General features: G+C 43.8%; 1 protein-coding gene across 1 annotated transcript in view; it reads right to left on the bottom strand.

The window, feature by feature from the left end:
- drosha (drosha ribonuclease III) overlaps nucleotides 1-18,164 on the bottom strand; it is a 99,372-nt gene that overhangs the window by 74,826 nt on the left and 6,382 nt on the right. Inside the window, exons 7-15 of the mRNA XM_084339857.1 lie at nucleotides 15,555-15,635; nucleotides 14,049-14,135; nucleotides 13,721-13,807; nucleotides 10,311-10,382; nucleotides 9,870-9,951; nucleotides 8,730-8,804; nucleotides 7,372-7,541; nucleotides 4,517-4,641; nucleotides 447-546 (exon numbers count right to left, since the gene is read on the bottom strand). Coding sequence (XP_084195983.1) covers nucleotides 447-546; nucleotides 4,517-4,641; nucleotides 7,372-7,541; nucleotides 8,730-8,804; nucleotides 9,870-9,951; nucleotides 10,311-10,382; nucleotides 13,721-13,807; nucleotides 14,049-14,135; nucleotides 15,555-15,635 — 879 coding nt within the window. The remainder of the gene's footprint in view (nucleotides 1-446; nucleotides 547-4,516; nucleotides 4,642-7,371; nucleotides 7,542-8,729; nucleotides 8,805-9,869; nucleotides 9,952-10,310; nucleotides 10,383-13,720; nucleotides 13,808-14,048; nucleotides 14,136-15,554; nucleotides 15,636-18,164) is intronic.

Below are 18,164 nucleotides of genomic sequence, written 5' to 3'. Positions count from 1 at the left end.
TTAAATACTCCTCTGTTGTGGCAAAACATTAAAAGTGTTGAAGTGAGGCTTTGGTTTCTGGTTCTGATGCTTTTTGTCTAAAAAACAATTATGTCTTTGTAGGTTTTGGTTGTCTCACTTTTGTTTGGTGAATCAGCATCCGTGTGACTTTCAGGCAACAAACGGACGACCAGCGGTGAGGCTCAGATAAGCAGCATTTGAATCCGTGCGCACAGCAGGAATTATAGTAATGGTAATAGTTCTGTTTGGGAAATTAACGGCCTTGAAGCTTTTATTTATGCAGAGTGTGCAAGCGCTCCCGTGTGTCAGCGTAACCTTTCATATCTGCAGGAAAGCGAGCTCCCGAAAATATTTAAAATGAAAAAAAAAAACACATGTTAAAACGTGAGCGTGACAAAAGGAGACGAAGAATATCAAAGCGTGTTTGTTTTCCTCTCTCGACCCACCTCTCTCTGCGTCAGCTTCTGCTTGTCAATCTGCTTGACCTTGGGGCTGTTGGCCAGCAGGTGGCGTAGTTTCACGTAGCTCTTCCACAGCTTCTGGTACCTGCCAACAGTAAATAAGGAGGCGTCAGGCTGACAGGAGTCCATCTCCCCCCCCTCTCGCTCCCCCGCTGTGCAACAACACATCAATATTTCATCTGCGGCCGGCCTGATATTAAACATAATTTAACAGTTGCCTGCGGCCGTTATTGCATTAGTTGCTTGTGTGTGAATGCAGTGGACACAGAAGAGTCTCTGTCTTTCAGATGTCCACTGTTTGAACTGAGAGCAGCAGTTTTCTCGCTCTCCCTCTCTCTCACACACACACACACACACACACACACACACACACACACACACACACACACACACACACACACACACACACACACACACACACACACACACACACACACACACACACACTTTAAGCTTCACCTTATTTTCCTTCCTCGTTTAAAAAGCTGTAAGTCGTGAAACATCCGAGCAGCCCCTGACACGCGACACGAGAGCTATCTCGCAACCTCCTCATTCTCATTTTCCATAAAACCTCATTGTCTTTGCTCTCATTTGCATCTGAAAAGAGGCAGGGAGTTATCGGCAAGGTGACATGTAGCCACCATACTAACCACCTACCCTCTCTCCCCCACCTCTCCCTCTCCCTCTCTCCTCCCCCACTCTCTCTCTCTCTTTTCAATCAGACCTCTTGATTGATGCACTGAGGGCCGAGTGTGACCGTTCTGCTCCCATTCAGGAGACTTTCTCCTCATTTACCCAGAGTTATTCAATTATGATTGGTGGGATGGAGGGGGTAAGGTGGCGAGGATTGGGGGATAGGATGGCGCATTGACGGAGAGAAAGGCAGAGGGGCATAAAGAAAGAGACGGAGACAGAGAGAGAGAGAGGAGGAAGGAGAAGGAGAAGGAGGGAGGACGGAGGGGTGTGCTGTGGAATAGAAGAATTATAGAGCTTTAATAGTGGGGACTTCATTAGAGACTGAGACGAGGGAATGAGACGGCTTTACCGCCTCGATTATCAGCTCACCACCACCTCCGCACTGAAGCAGCCTGAGCGGACGAGAGACAGAGAGAGAGAGAGAGAGAGAGAAAGAGAGAGAGAGAGAGAGAGAGAGTATCCAGCCTGGGAGGCCCCCTCGTCCCCAATCCGCTCCAATGACCTTTCCACAGATCCGCTGTGTGCTCTCAGGGTAGCGTTGCCGAGGCCCTCGCCACTCCCTGCACATGCTTTCATTAGCATATGCTGCCTCTTTCTCTCTCTCCCGTTTCCTGTGTCGAGCACTCTTCAGGCATGATATCTGCAGCACTGCCGGCCTCGTCTATCGGATGAAGGAACAGCGTTTTCTGGCATTCGAACACACAGAACGTATCCGTCGCGTTGACGGCCATTTTACACAGAAATGATCGCTTACATAATGTTTTTTTTCCAACGTGAGTAGTTCCACTAAAAGTACGCAATGTACTTCTTTTCCATTGCCAGTAGATGAGTTTGCCTTTATGTTTTTTTTTTCTTGTGTGTCACTCGATGTCAGAAGTGCACCAGATAACAGGGAACAATAGGAAGCAGCACGGTGGACGGAGACAATCTAACAGCGGTTGCTTTTTTATATATTTCTTTTGCTTGAGTCTCTATTTTAAACTCAATTCAATTTTATTTTGAGCTCCATTCAAGAGCTGCTTCAACTGAGACGGACGGAAAAAAACATTTATGTGCCAACGTCCAGAAATTCAACATGCGCCACAGAATCTCAGTGCCTCTTCTCAGCTCCACTAACAGACAGCACAGGCAGCTAACATGGAGTCCGCCAACGTAACCTGACGACACTGAAGCTCCACCGAGCACCTTTCACACGTTGCAGATGAAGCAAAATTCTCACAAGTTTAACCAACTTTAACAAATGTCCTCATCAATTCTGCCACATTAAAGCAACAAAACGAAGTCCTATCAGATCACAGCTCCTGCAGACGTTACTTAACCCGTTACTGGTCGTATCTGAGATGTTTTAGACGAGAACTGATCGCGGCTATTGGGCGAAAAAAATGCAGCAGTGACTTTTGTTTAATCCCTTTTAGCTCACATGCTGAATGTGGAGAATGTTGCTGGACACCTATCAAGTAAATATTGTAGAAGCTGAACCCGGAAACTTGTTGTGAGTGACGTGTTTCTGCACTGTTAAGGGAACAATTTTACCAAAAAAGATGATAATCAAAAGACAAATTGATTGCAGCACTCTTTAGATTTCCGAGCATTCGCACACACATGGAAACATGACAGGATGCAATCGGAGTACAGAAAGCTTCAACCTCATGCAAACGTTCTCTGACGCGCGGGACAGACAACCTGACGACAGCCTATCATTTTATATTTTGCCGTCCTCGTGAAACGGAGGCACATAGTTGTTTTCTCCTCCCGTCGAGTACGGAAGGAAAATGGAGGACAACAGCTCTCAGAAAATCTCTGCAATAAAACTTTCACGAGCTAGCGAGGCTTGAAAGGGAAAAATCATACATGGAGACACGGCGCTCGTACTTATATACTTCACTGTGCGCCTGTAGAGTGGCGATGTCAGAGAAGGAAAAAAACACCCCAATCAGAGCTGAGTATGTAAATGATGTGCTCAACTTCAGTCTCATGAGAGAGACGGGAATGTGACAGCATTCAGCTGAACTCGAGCAAAGATCGGGGGGGTGTTCGAGGAATGTTACTGGGCCCAACTCTGTGAGACTTCCATCGTGACTGTACAGAAAAGACACGTATTTGATGAGACCACATTCATGTCAGAAAGGGGCTTCTGTCTCAACCTCCTCTGGATTATGTTTTCTGCTCGTATCCTCTTCCCTCCATCACGTTCCCCTCGTGTTTCATCCGCCTCTCGCAGGCGTCGTCCGTCCTGCTCTCTTTTCTTTACATTCCCTGACCTCTGACATGTCATCATTCTTGCCTCAGCGGTCATGATGGAGCCGGAGAAGCTCGAGTGGCGGCCCTGAACACAAATGCATCCAGTGGGCAGTTTGAAAAGGAAGACGACTAACACAGCTTCTTCAGTCTCCTGAGTTAATATATGCTGCTGCTGTGTCCGAGGCTCCCTCTCTGTGGCATTGCCGCCGCCGCAATCAACACCGACTCCTGCCCTCGCTACACGCATCATTAGCAGTGGTAGGAAATCCTTTCCACTGGTCTCTTACTACTCGTTTCTGCATCAGCTAATGATGTCCCAGTCCATCCATAAATTTGTCGTTGTCTGACGCTTTGAGGAGTTTGACATGGCAGCAGGGTGCACAGGGATGAAAGAGCTCAGCGGACAGGCGGCTAAAATGTAGCGGCGGGGGAGAAGGGGACATTAGTCGGAGGAAAGAAGCAAACTAGTTCTGCCTAAATGGATTTCCTAATGATCATCCTCTTGTTTGCATCTTCATCACTGGCATTTTCCCCCTGACTGTTGTGACTGAGGCCAGATATTGGGAGTTGAAAGAGAAATCCACAGGTTTAAATTTAGACAGAGAGCGCAGAAACCGAGTTGTGCGCCGACTTCTGATTGGTGCTTGGCGTGGCATCGTCGCATCTCTCCGAACACCTCAGAGACCGCGGCTCAGATGATCTAATACACTGCTTTTGTTAATTATGCACCAGCACAGTACAGTATTCCCTGCTGCAGCCCCGTGGCGTCTGTGTGTGGCATTACTATGCACGAGACGTAAAAACCTGCGGCAGATCCCACGGCGGAGGCGCACAGCGGAAACCTGGGACCCGTGACGACGCAAGTGAAAATGTCACGCCACTCGTTTTCTCCCCCCCCACCCCCGTACTCTCACATCTCCCCTCCTCTTTGACACACGTCGTCCTCCTCGACGTGCGACACGAAATATTCTGCCGTCTCAGTGTCCTGGGAGAGCGCCGGTGAATAAGGATTGAGGGAACGAGGGAGGCGATACACAGCAGGCAGGCGGAGGGAAAGATCTGTCCTGTGATGTGTGATCGACATTTATGTGTGTGGGTGTGTGTCTGTGTGTGCTTACTGAGGGTCTCCAGCGTAGCTGAGCTGAGCAGGCCGGATCCCAAAATGAACGATGATGGGGAAGGTGATGACGTCTGGGTTGAACTGCTCCCTGTCCAGTTGGTCGATACGCACCGAGCTGGGTTTCTAGGGGAGAGAGAAGCCAGAACAGTGAGTCATGATACAGTACACACAGTCATAAAGCTACGAGGCAGCCGTCGCCATCATTCAATCATCTGCTCCCAATATGTGAAATAACAAATAATCCGCACCATAAGGGTCGTCCGTCACAGGAGTGTAATGAGAGATCGGGCTCGTAGCGTGCGCACAACAATGATAAAGTGATGTCCGGGACGGGGCGAGCTAACTTCTGTCGCTCTTATCGGGGAGGAGATTGACAAGCAACATGTCCTCCGCTGACTCCCAAATCACAGTTAGCCTGTCAGGCGTTTTGCGAGATCAGAGGAAGGAGCTGTAGCATAAGGCGTGATGAGCTGCACGGCAGATGGCTCGAGGCTCGGGCTCACCTTGACATTAGCCGCGCTCGCTCGTCACGGCCTGCATACAAACTTTGATTTGAGAGCGAGAGGTCGCCAGGCAACTTTGATTTTGCCTTTAAAGCAACATAATCAGGTTTGATTGGCTTGATGGAGGGTTTGATGACTGCCCCTGTTTACAGTCTCGACACAGTGTAGATGCTAATGTATATGTACACTGCTTTCTTTGGCGTCGCGTTAATGCACCATGGCTGTTTGAAGGTTGACGACGATTTGTGCCCTCATTAGTGTGGAGAATAATCACTCGAGCTTGGCGTGCTTGATTGGCGTCGGACCCCTTCATTTGGAGAAGTATGTGCGACCTTGACATCACACAGCGAGGAATGATTTCCACAAAAGGAGAGCATGTATGGAGTGAGTCAGTCCACACAGCTCTGAAGGGATGTTTAATTGATTACAGAGCACCGACTGTGTCTGTTTATGAATTCTTTACCTCCGTGGACATACTTCCTTTCACCAAATGTGACGGTTGAGATCACGTCCAATTAACTAGCGAATGAGTCAGAAGCTATTTTTCGAGAAGGACGATTGTTTAAATCATTTATCAAGCATCAGAGAGAAAAAACTGGTTGCAGCTTTTCCATTTTATATTTCACTAAATACAAATCACCTGCCGTTTGCAAATCACTCCAAAAGCTTGTTTTGTTGTTGAATTGAAAACACACATTTAATGTTGAAATCTGCATGTTTTTTGCAGATTTACACATGTAAATCTAAAAAAGTCTCAGCTGGCTCTTTAAAGTCCTATGGATGCTACGATAGTGTGTCGTAAGAAAGATCCTGACCCACGAGGGCAACGCGATACGGCCTTAAAAATAATTTTGGGAAAACTTCATAGCTTTACTGAAATGCAGCTTTTAAAACCAGGAAAAGAAAACACATGTCATATAACGATATCCACAATCTAAGACGATACGCGACAGAGACATCACAGTAAACAGTGGGACCTGCATGGAGACAGAAAATAGAAAAAGATGCACTAAACAGTCTGTCAGGAGGACTGACTGGGTTGCAGCACACTTTTCCACATATCTTAAACCACTCCATTACTGCTGCTTGTTCTTATAATAATGCTGAGTGGGTTGGAGTGTAGGACATCTCTTTTTTTTTCCATTTTGAAAGACTGCCGTTACCCAGTGAAGGATCCTTTTTGTTGTCAGACTCTGAATGCTGAAGCAGACAAAGACACGTGTTAGTGGATCACATATTCATTATAAAACTGACCTGAAGCTACTTTTATCTTCTTTTAAGTAGACTTAGATGCATTTTCGTCATCGCTATTTACAAAAGTTTTAGAGCTATTTGTTGTTTTGTTCGGTGTTTTGTTAAAAGTTCTAACTATTTTCTGACGGATGTGAAAATTCTGGCTTAAAAAGAGTTTAAACAACATCTTTTTAAGTCAATTTGAGATTTCAGGGCTGCCAGAGGCTTGGATTACTCCGGACGAGCTGCAAGGAGCCATTTTCTGTTTTTGTTCTGGTGACAAGTCCCCAGCTACTTTAGCTTTTTAGGAAAATGCTGCAATGCTGTTTTACTGTGAAGCTCCAGAAATGCTTTGTGGGTGGACTACGAAACTTCACCTGACTTTCCATCAGCATGGCGGTAAGAGATGTTGACTGGATTTTCATCTTTGGGTGAACTGCTCCGTTAAGTAAGTGGTTTCAGGAAAGGTCTAGAAACCTTCTAAAGGAATGAAACGATCATAAAATAACCCCTTAAAGCGAGAACCTACGAACCACACTTTAAAAAAAATCCTGGGTTTGACAAGGAGACGATAACCATTGTTGACCGTCGCCTCAGATAGCTCTATTTTCTCCTAACAGGGTGAGTCTCTATATATGACCTTTTTAATAGACTTTGTTTGACTGGCAGACCAATCTTTAACTTCAGTGTAGGGACGGGAGACTATTATACACCCACCTATCTGAAACCCTGACAGCAACAATTCAGTGCTGCCAGCAAGAGCCGTTGACTCAATAACTCACCCACGCCAAAAGGTTACACAATCATATTCACTGCTCATATGCAACCTTTTAGCTAGCAATGACATCTTCACCTTTACCCAGACACAATTACTGTACATCCTTTAAAATATGGGCCAGACAAGAAGGTTAACCAACTTCATCGTGACATAAAAAGCGTCGGCCCCCGAATAGTGTTGATGACAGCAAACGCCCTTGGGGATAATAGGTGAGGTTGCTCATGTCACAGGCTAACAGGAACAGCCTTATTCCTGCAGTGTCGGGGTTGGGGGCGACGCCTGCCCTTGAAACGGCAGACAAGGCCGCCTCCTGTCGTAACGGTGCAGCTGAGGCCTCACCATGCCCGGGTTGGTGACGATCATGCCCTTGCACTCCTCCGCGTATTTCTGCCACTCCAGCTCCTCCCACTGCAGCATGTCTGCAATCTCCTCCTCGGGGACCAGCGGCTTGCTGCTGTGCAGCAGGTAGAGCAGCACCTGATGCATGGACAGCACCTCCTTCCCGCCATCTAGGATGATTAATCAGCATAAACACACATCAGAAAGAAATGCATGCATGGACAGAAAAGTAAAACATCACCAGAGATTTGCAGGAAATGGAAAAAAAAGTGCAAAACTCTGAGTCTTTTGTAGCAACAGTTGGTGGAATTAAACAAGCTGTGACATTTTACACAAGGGAGAATGTTTCATACAATGTGTTCTCTCGCTGTTCAAAAATCCTTGGCCCAAAATCAAGGCTGATGTTCGGAGAAAAATCTTTGTTTTTGTGCAAGCGCCTCAACCGGCCTCACCTCTGCCAACTCAGAGTTTTTGAAGCGATATTACATACTGTGAAGGTGTCCCCGTGCATCGCGCTCACATTGTGCAGGCAACGCGCAGGTGAACAGAGGCACCGATGCAAGGTTGGATGCCTTACAACGCGTGGAGGCACGTAATGACACGCGCGTGGACCAACATTCAAATCAGCCGACAGACAAGCGCAACACACACACACAGAAGTACAGCCAGGCACACGCGTGCAATCCACCGGGTCAAAGAGAGTCGGTTTAATAGACGCTCATGCAAAATTTATAGACCTCCATTTACAAGAGTTCACATGGACAGAAGCACAAAGATCCACTGCCCTCTCAGTGCTGGAAATGCATTAAGACAATAACAAATGCACTCACTCTCACTGTAACTTTCAGACGCAGCATCACAACACTCCCACCATAACTCCCCGTCTCCTCTCACTGTCTTCCTCTTCACAGATCACATCAGAAAACAATGCGTCGGACAGTTTTTTCTTTTTTTTTTTTTTATGTGTGCTTTTGTAAAAGAGGCAGATAAGTGTTTGTAGCGGACTAAATTGGGAGAGCTAGGAGAGAAATTGTTTTTTGATGGAAGGAAGGTAGGTGGCACGGCTGTCATAACAAACACCGTCGGCAAAATCATAGTGCACCAGCACCATCATGTGTACTGAAGATGAATGCCATGCAGCTGCACAGCTGCTCGGGCACTGGAAGTCATTTTGCATTGAACACAAATATGAACACCAGCGTATGCAGAGATGTTTGGCAATGGCATTACAGGAGACATGCAGCTCCTTTTTTCTCATCCGTGGCATGTTTTAACTTGAAGACTGAGTCACCGCTGACCACCAGAGGGAGACAAATGGCAAAAGGAAAGCAGTCTCGGTAGGCTATTGGCAGTCTTACCAGGCAAGAATCGAACAAAGCGGGGCATGAAATGGAACTGCGGGCATCCAGAGGACTCATTGTCCCACTCAGGACCTGGAGGAAGGAGCACAGAACAACCTTTCAAAATAAAATCTGACAAGCTTTTCAGGATGAGGAGTGTAGAGTCATGGTTGAAATGATGGTCAGAAATAGATTCCTCAACAGTTTTGTCACGATTTCTTAATCTTAAATCCTATCAGTGACTGTGAAGTGAAATAAGACGTTCACTACTGTAAATATTCTGTGATTATGTACGATGAGCGTGGAGCTGAATTAATAATTAATTAATTTCCCTTTAAGGTCAACTTTTAAAATGATTCAGTTTCTGTTCCATTTTCAAAACATAATGAGTAGTAACATCAGCAACATGTTATCTAAGGGTAAAGGTTACTTCCAACCAACGATGACTACGCATGTCTGCATGCCAGGACTCGCAACACTTTTCACTCCCATTAAAAACAGGATTTTATAATTAGGCTGCAGAATAAATAGAAGCTGGACCCACTGTGATGTCATCCATCGTGGTAAAACTGACCACTGAGACCATAAACTCATTAGGAAACTGTTTACTGAGGTAATAAATCAAGTGAGAAGTAGGGCTATTTTCCCATAGGCTACACACAATGAGACTTCTTTTTGAAACCAGCGGAGCCGCCCCCTGTTGGCCATTAGAGAGAGTGCAGGTTAAATGCACTTCTAAAAAGGACATCTTTTTTATCGTCCTTTTATTCGTTTTATTTATTTTTTATTCATATTGACATTTTGTGTTTTTCCTTCTTGTTTTCACGCCTCCTTCGTCTGGGCTTTTTTCTGTTCCTGCTTGACTTTTCAGCATTTATTCTGTTATATTGTCTTCCTGAGTTTCCTGCTTTTACTCTGTCTGTAAAAGCACTTTGTAAATTCTTCTTTTAAATGTGCTATACAAATAAAGTTATTATTATTATTATCAGCATAAATTAAAGGATTTAGGAGTCAAATGAACCAAATGTCCTTTTCAAAATTCCTGCAACATCCAAGCTGCGATTTGAGATGATTTCATTTGGCTCTTTTCTGACACAGGTAGGACAGCACTGCTGGTTAATCCCTGTTGAGAAACACAACATGGTTTGGCAGTTGTACCTTTCAGGTTCCAGTCATACAGCTCGAGGATGTCCTGGAACAAGAAGGCGGCGAACAGCTCCAGGCCTCGGACACAGTAGTTCTGGGCACGGGGAAGAGAGACGGTGTTCGAGAGCAGCGTTATGTGATCATACAGTTCAGGCAGACTGAAAAAAAGAGAAGCTGTAATACTGCCATGAAAAGTACCTTAATGTAGATATGACTGATAAGTAAATCCAGTTCTCTAACTTTATCACATAAGCCACCCTTATCGGTGTAATCAACCTGCGCAGGTTACAAAGAATCTCTTTTCCCTCTTCTACAAGGATTAGCACCTTGGCTCACCCGGGCACTGAGGTGTGAGGGTTACATGTGGCTCAGCCTCAGCCGTTTGAGATAAAAACAAAAAGGGGTGAGAAAGGGGAGAGAAAGAGCTGAGAGATAAAGTGGGGTTTTACCGACCTCCGGTGTCATCTCCTCTATGAAGTGAATGGTGTAATCTATGTTGAAGCGGATCACACGGCACAATGGAATCTGTGATGATGAAAGGAACAGAGGACGAGAAGAAGAAAGGACGGGCCGACTCATTACCATGGCGTTAGGCAGAGGTTACAGCTTTTCAAGGAAACTCATTAAAACCCTCGTCTCTGCTGTCGAGCTCGCCCAACATGGCCGACACGACCACATACATGTAAAGGAAAAAGTGGCGCGGTATCGCACTGTAACTCTGCTGTAAAGTGTTTAAACATGCACAACCTTAGGACAATTAAATGAGCCCTGTGAGATCGCATGCCTCCACACACACACACACACACACACACACACTCTTGAAAATTAAGTAACTCAAATCTCGCTAAATAGATAAGCCTGCTCTTCTGTGTTTAATCTCCCTAGTTACACGGTCTTTGTTGTCAGAGCGTGGGGGTCCATTTTAAGAGATTAACCTGGGAGCCACATTCATTCTTGCCCATCCCGGCAGCTAACTAGCAGGGGGGCTAATATCACTGCGCTCCGAGGTTCCTAATCCCCGCACTGCCACGAAGCGTTTACCCCAGCTTTTAACAAGGCCTGCTTAAATTATCCAGTTCAAATCACGCCTTAATCCTCGGGGCGCTTTTCAAGCTAGACGGATATTGACCAAGTAGTTTATTATTCAAACATGCAGGAAGAGCACACGAGCACGAACGCTGATGGACACAAGGCACATGAATGTTCACACTTTAAGAAACGTGGGGCGGCGGTCCCCCTATAGGATTTCTCGCTCCCTTTAAACTTCCTCCTCGGGATAAAAGTCGGCTGCAGAGAGAGAGAGAGAGAGAGAGAGCCCTGTCTGAGTCACGACCTCTCTAATGTTTGACAGTCGCTGATGGGCCTTCAAAGTGTGAAGGAGAGGACTCAGCGACAAGGTCAGCGCGGCGCAAGGAGCACTTTGTCCGGGCAACAAAGAGGCCGACCCGAAGCCAAAAAGCCGATTTTGAAGTTATTTTCGAGGAAGAGTGGAGTAAGAGGAGGAGGGGATTTTTCACTCAAACGCTGGCCTAAATTATATGTGTTGCTTGAGCGGAGATGTAGGAGGAGGAGGGGGATCATACGTGGTCAGCAAAGAGCTGAATGAGCAGCAGCGGTCAAATAGTGTACAGAGGCAGGTTATAAAACAATCATTACACAGCAGCGGTTCATAGAGGCGGACACGTACTCGCACAGCAAATGAGGGTGAAATACCAGGACGGGGCTGTACAGTTGAAACTAAAGCCTCGTCCACACTAATACAGATATTTTGCAAAACAAACATTTTCCTGTTTCCGCCTTCTAAAGTGCATTTCTTTGAAAACTCCGGTTTCCGTGTATCTGCATGATAGTAAAAGCAACTCCTCCACCTCATCGTCCGTCCACACAAATGAATCATGTTTTTCTTTTGGTTTCTCCAGAGCACCTCGGGCGCTGTGCCGGAGAGGTGTTAAATACGTTTCAAATAACTGTAAATAAATTAATAATAAGGGGGAAAAGTTCACTGTGCATGCTCACAATGTTCCTCTTTGGTATTTTACTTATCGGCGTTGTAAACCTGCCACCTATTGGCCCGACACGCCCGTTGCAGCTTTTGTAATCCTTCTTGCGTTCTCGTGTTTACTTACACATTTTGATAAACAAAGATTGGGTTTACTGGATTTTATTTTTTTTGAACGGAGAGAAAAATATCCCCTTAGAAAAATATTTGCATTAGTATGTAAAGGGCCTAAGATATTAATAAGAACACTTATGATATGAAATTGTGTATTAAGATGGAAACTAACTGACTTCCTCCCGTAGCGTTTCCAAGTGGTTTTATTCTTGTCATTATTATTGGTATTATTGTTAACTGATGCGAAGACAACTGGATCATTAATTTAGTCTATAATGTAGACGTGAAAGCAGACAGACGTGGTGCCAGGCTGCAGTCAGGTTGGCAGCCTGGCACCATTATGTCTCCAGTATCGTCTACGTTAATGAATAAACTCACGTTTTGGCCTGCGTTTCCATTTTAATATACAGTTTTATGTCATAGAAGCACAAAAGTAGGCTCCTGTCTTTAAGCTGTCTGTTATGACTCCAAGACTACTTTTTAAAACCTGCCGCCTACATTAACCACAATGCAACTTGGCCACACGGCTGGAGGCAGTTTATCAGATTACATTCAGCTTCCTTCTGGAGCCACAAAAAGCTTTATGCTACTTTTTTCACATATGCAGTAGTGCTCCTCAAGACCTGTAAACACACTTTAATGTGTAAACTGGTGGGGTTACACTTTAGGCAACTTCTTGTGTGTGTGTGTGAAATAACAAGGACACACACTACATGACTGATCAGCAGCAGGGGGGTTACACTATAACAAGATCTCTCACCGGGAGGAATCCCCTAAAAGTCCATCTGGTCCACAAACAACATTTTGTCACAAAAACTACAGAGAAGTGACATAATACATAAGCGGTCCAAGCTGTTAGTGCGATGACTCACAGCGACAAAACCAGGAAGAAAAAGAAAAGAACGGATGAGAGAGTTGGAGGTAAACAAGTATTTTTCAATGGAAACATATAGTGGCATTGTTGTATTGTAGTTCAGCAAGGACGACAGGGTTAGAAATACTGAAAAGCTTGTGTGTATGCCAACGCATTCTGATAGAAAGTTTATCACTGTGCCGCCTCCGAACAAACAGATGCATGATAACAGCGGGTCCAGAGAGCTACTGCAGATGACAGCAGAGGAGCGTCTGCTCTCATTGGCTGTAGCTTTGCTGCAGCTCCTCGGCACAAGCAAGACATTTAGCCCGCTTGACATCTTGAGCGTCTGCGAGGCAACGGTGAACTTTCGTATCACGCCTTTGAACAGTTCACACGCAGGGGCGGGTGCAGATTTGCCTCTGATCTGGGGGTTTTGTTGATAATCTCCAAAAAAAAAAACAGCCGGCGAGTGGAAAATCAGGGCTGCAATCCGACAGTGTGAACCAGGCATCCTGGATGAACGTTATATTACGAAGCACATGACAATTTACCTTGAATAACAGGATCGTGAACTTTTGGTCTTCAGGTTACTCATGAACATTTGTAATACTGTGCCTTGTACGTAACGTTGCATAGGAGTTTTATAAGCTTATACAGAAGTTTGAAGCAGCCCCGTTTAATTTTCTTTTCACCTTTGTGAGGTTTAAATAGACTTTTTTAAATTAAATAGTCAAGAACAGTCAACGTGACACCTGCCCCTGAAAACACAATATGAGAGGCAAAAATAAAATACGGATAACATTCAATATAAAACAGGCGTAGCAGGTGCACTCTCAAACGGTGTAAAATTAATGGATCGTGGCCTATAAGGTTAACTGTTCAAAGCAGGCTTACGTTAGTGAGAGGTGTGTGGGAGAAGAGAGAGAAGCCTTCAAACAGGTACTCATGGTCATCGTACTCGATCACCGTCGGCCTGTCGGTCTGACACAGAAAACAGAGTACAGCTCGGTGAGTGAACAGAAACTGTATCAAACATACTACAAAAGAATTGAAACTCTGGTACTTTAATACAATACTGTCTAAAGACTGCAGAGAAATACTCAGGCAACACAAATTGAGAGGTACAGATAATAAAACACTTTCTGCTCTAGTATGTTATTCAATGAAATAAAAGCAGCTCCTCCAATTTTAAGAGTCTTAATAAAAAGAGACCAAGTCTTACCAGGAAGTTGGTGGGCGGAGACACAGTGATCCTGTAGTGAAACAGTTTTCCTGAGTTGTTGTTCATCACTCGACACTGTTTCACAGGCTGAAAGAGACGCACAAACTCAACAACCGACACGCATCTAATCCTCTTTAAAACAGTATGTGTTGTAGTCTAACGTCACACATGGAAGAGACACTAATTATGTATATAAACTAACTCAGTCTCTCAGTTTTAAGATCGTCTCCAACTAAAGCAATCACAAAAAAAAGTTGGGATGTTGTGGTTCTTCTTACTTTGCATGTTGCTGCTGCAAGGGACTGAAACTAAATATCATTTCCACTGTCGATTGATCGCAGTCGCCAGGAGAAAATGTTGGCAGTTAGCGATCTCTGCTAACCACTGACATCTTCACGTCTTCACACGAACCATATCGACATTTCAACAACACGTGTCGTGTCACCTTCACATTACAGGAGGTGGAAGCAATGGTGGCGGAGTTACAGGCAAGAACGCTGCCAAGAACACATTTTTTGAAATGGCAGCACAGAGTTTGACACGACTGGGATATTTTAAAGAAGAGCTGGAGTTTTGACAGAAGTCACGACGTCCCCTGCTGCGTTCATGGCAACTAAAGCAGGTATTTTAAGCCCAAACATGACTTTTTTACCGTATGCACAGCATGCTCACAATATAAAAGTGAAAGATTAATATAAAAAAACAAAGTGGCGATATAAATGTAGTTTGCAGAAACGTACACTGCCAACATTTAATTCTGTCAGTTGGTTTGCAGATAGATTTTGTAGAATATAAACATTAAGACCAAACTATATTTATATACTTTATCTACCCACCAGTTCCCATCAACGCCTGATGACTAAAAACTTGATTGACATCCTTTTAATGAATACAGTCACACTTCCTGTTTACTGTATGAATTAAAAACAACTAATTGACTCATAATTTCCAGGTCAACCAAGACGGTAACAAGCAATTAGTCAACTAATGGACTAACAAGGTGGTAAGTCCTCTTCATTTATGCCAACGCAGATTCTCTAAAAAATGACCTTCAGATAACGCTCGAGTGCCTGCAGAAGTAACCGGTGAGCAGAATGGAAAAATAACAGCGCTCATTAAGTTTAATCAGTGACCTTCATCGGTCTCTACTGACAACAACACTGACTGACTTTACCTCCAGCTGAAAGAAGCCTTCCTCTTTTTAAAAGTAAATAGTTTAATAAAAGTCAAATAAAGGAGTAATATCACACTTGTGATAAAAACGAGGATAGTGAAATATCTGCTGTAGCTGCCTCCATGTGCACTGGTACAGATCAACTCTCCTGTCTTATTCTTGCAGTTGTAGCATCTTCATTTGTTTCTTTGGGACGATACGATCTGTTTGTCCCTTTAAACAAAAAAGGAAAACGGCCAGAGCACAGAGAATACTTTCAGGCTGAGCAGAATAATGTCCTTGCCCCTGTGTGCAAGGTTATGAAAGGGTGATTTATTCACGGCGTGTCATACCTCCTCCCCCGGGTAGATGCTGTGGCGGATCCCTGTACGTCTGGCCTTGGCACTGCACTTACACAGGGGGCCATCATTCATCTGGACAGAGAGAAAATACGTAAATCAGACACAACTGCTTCACTTGCCGTGTACAGCGGCGCGGGCTGCAGAACATTTCACATCTAAAAAAACTGCACCGCCGCACACTCCTGACCTTTATTCCTTCACTGGAGTTCTGAGTCGTCCTGTTTGATGGGGTCTGTGCTACGTGAGGGCAAACGCTGAAGAAAAAAGACTTTATTGACGTTCTTTCCTGATAATTTCAACTTCGTTTAAAAAACGGAGAAACAACTCTTTTCCAATTACATAGTTAGATGTCAGGGCACAAACTGCCACGTCTACTGAAGCAAGCGATTTCCAATATTTACTAAAATGACTTTAAAAACCTCCCAGAGAGGAGCCTGAACTCGGCGCTCTCAATCAAATAACGCTGAAACATCTTGCTGCGTTTTCTACATAGTGATGTTTTCTTCCATTAGCAGCCAATCATAACTTATAATGTGATTAGGGAACGTAGAAGTTGTGTATGCTTCTTCCATCGTGCCGTCGCTCAAGTGTTGGAGAGATTCGTAAAAAACATAAGCTGCGACAGAACGAGCAGCATATTAAATATCTTTTAATGTGAAATACACATTTAAAGGATCAGAATTATCCTCATTTCTGCGACTTTTGCTCCTCTTCAGCTAATAGTTTTCTCCTCCAGCATCTCTCATAGCTGTCTGATCCTGCTGCACAGCAAAGATCAGCCTCCCATCTGTTACCAGCAGCTGAATTTATTCCATCACACTCAACTGGCATAAATGTCAGCAGAGGGGACATCACTGAACATTCAATAACTGCGTATAAACAGACAAACAAATTCAAGTTCTCACAACACTTAACCTCAGTGTGCCATTGTTTTCACTGGATATTGCTCTTTTGAGATGTTTTAACTGTGCGTATTTTTTGTGCATCTCAACAACAACGCAACTGAGGGAAACTAAAGGCTTATATAAAGGCTTGAATTGCATTATTGTGAATTAGAAAGTGGCAGGATTTGGCTCATGGGCCGTAAAATTGAGCAGCAGATATCTACAAACCTGTTCTCTGACTGTATGAGGCAGAGCTGCATCCTTTCTTTAAATCGCAGCTTTCTATTAGATTCAATTAAACTAGAAGAACAAAAAAAATATGAATCTCATGATTAAACTGCATTTAGTTTGTGATGAAGCCTTGTTATTTTGAATTATTTTGCCAAATTAGTGTTTTTTATGTACATTTTTAAAAAAATAAAAACACAGAATATTAAAAATGTTGATAAAAGAATCGCTTGCTTTCTGTCTTTTTGTTCTTAAAGGAACTGTAACCCAGCTCCATACCGAGCTGGACATTGTAAAAAATAAACTTGTCAGTGCTCTCTGGTGGACAAACTGTGGAATGAAGACACAGTTTCTTTTCTACTACCTCAGGCCATGTTTGGTATTCCTGCACTGCCGTGTTTCAGTTACTTATCAACTGTATCTATAACGAGGTAATACTGTCTGATTTAATAGTCTAGCTCTATTGCACAAGGCTGCTCCGTAGTGTGTTATGCATCACAGAGGGAATTCAGATCTGGTGTTAACATCTGTCCTGAGCCCATCAGTTTTCATCTGGAATTAACAAACATCTCAACATGTGTTTCTCGAGTGACCACTTGTGATCAGACCTCACTTCCCCGCTCTAGATGCAAATAAACATCACTGGGACAATCTGGGACGATGTTTTCTAAACAAAGAAAGAAATATCTTCACGAGGAACATTTGCCGAATTAACAAGAAAGCCCGAATAATTAAGGATTTATCATAAACAGCCTTCACAAAGACTGCAGAGCATCGCCTAACTCAACAAGTCTGAAAATTGAGCGATTTGTAAAGGGAGTCTGGGGACTTTCTCCACAGGTGACAAAAGAAGCAGTCTATATTGGTTACTGGTTAATGTATTTGTTAAATTTGACATGTTTACTGTCTATAAAATGTTGTCTTCCTTCATAAATGAAGTGTAACTGTGTGTTCAAACAGCTGCTAAGAAGCAGTTTGTCTTCTTCTGTGTCTAAATTGTGTTTTTTGTTGTTTTCTTTTAATTAATTTGAGACTAAAAATGACTTGTAAGGGAAGAGTGTTTGCTTTAGGATCGTATCCAACAGCAGATCTTATTGTCTCCTTTAGTAGTTTAGGCCCAACAGAGTAAAAGCAGCTAATTATTATTCATTAGGCAAAAGAATTACTCAGATGCACATCAGACTAGCGATTTAGTTGAACAGCGGCTTGCTTCAGTGATGGCTGAACTAATGTACTGTCTTTTGAAAAACAAAATGTTATCTGCTTAAATCTGTATCAGAATCCATTTAACCAAAGTGGATTATATCATTTGTTTGTGTTTATTAGACTTCATTTAAACGCTGTGTGCTATTAATTATCCTGGCACAGAATCAGCCACAGTTTGGCTGCGTGTCTTCATGTAGCCGCAGTTTAAGATGGTAAAAAAAGGTCATGTTCATTGGGATTTACAGCTTTGTGTTAACATTATTATATACTGCCATCTACTGTC

This window comes from Pagrus pagrus (genome assembly GCF_965226575.1).
Source record: "Pagrus pagrus genome assembly, chromosome: 20".
Taxonomy (NCBI): Eukaryota; Metazoa; Chordata; class Actinopteri; order Spariformes; family Sparidae; genus Pagrus; species Pagrus pagrus.
Note: the sequence above shows the minus strand (reverse complement) of the source record. Positions and strands in the feature narration are given on the sequence as shown.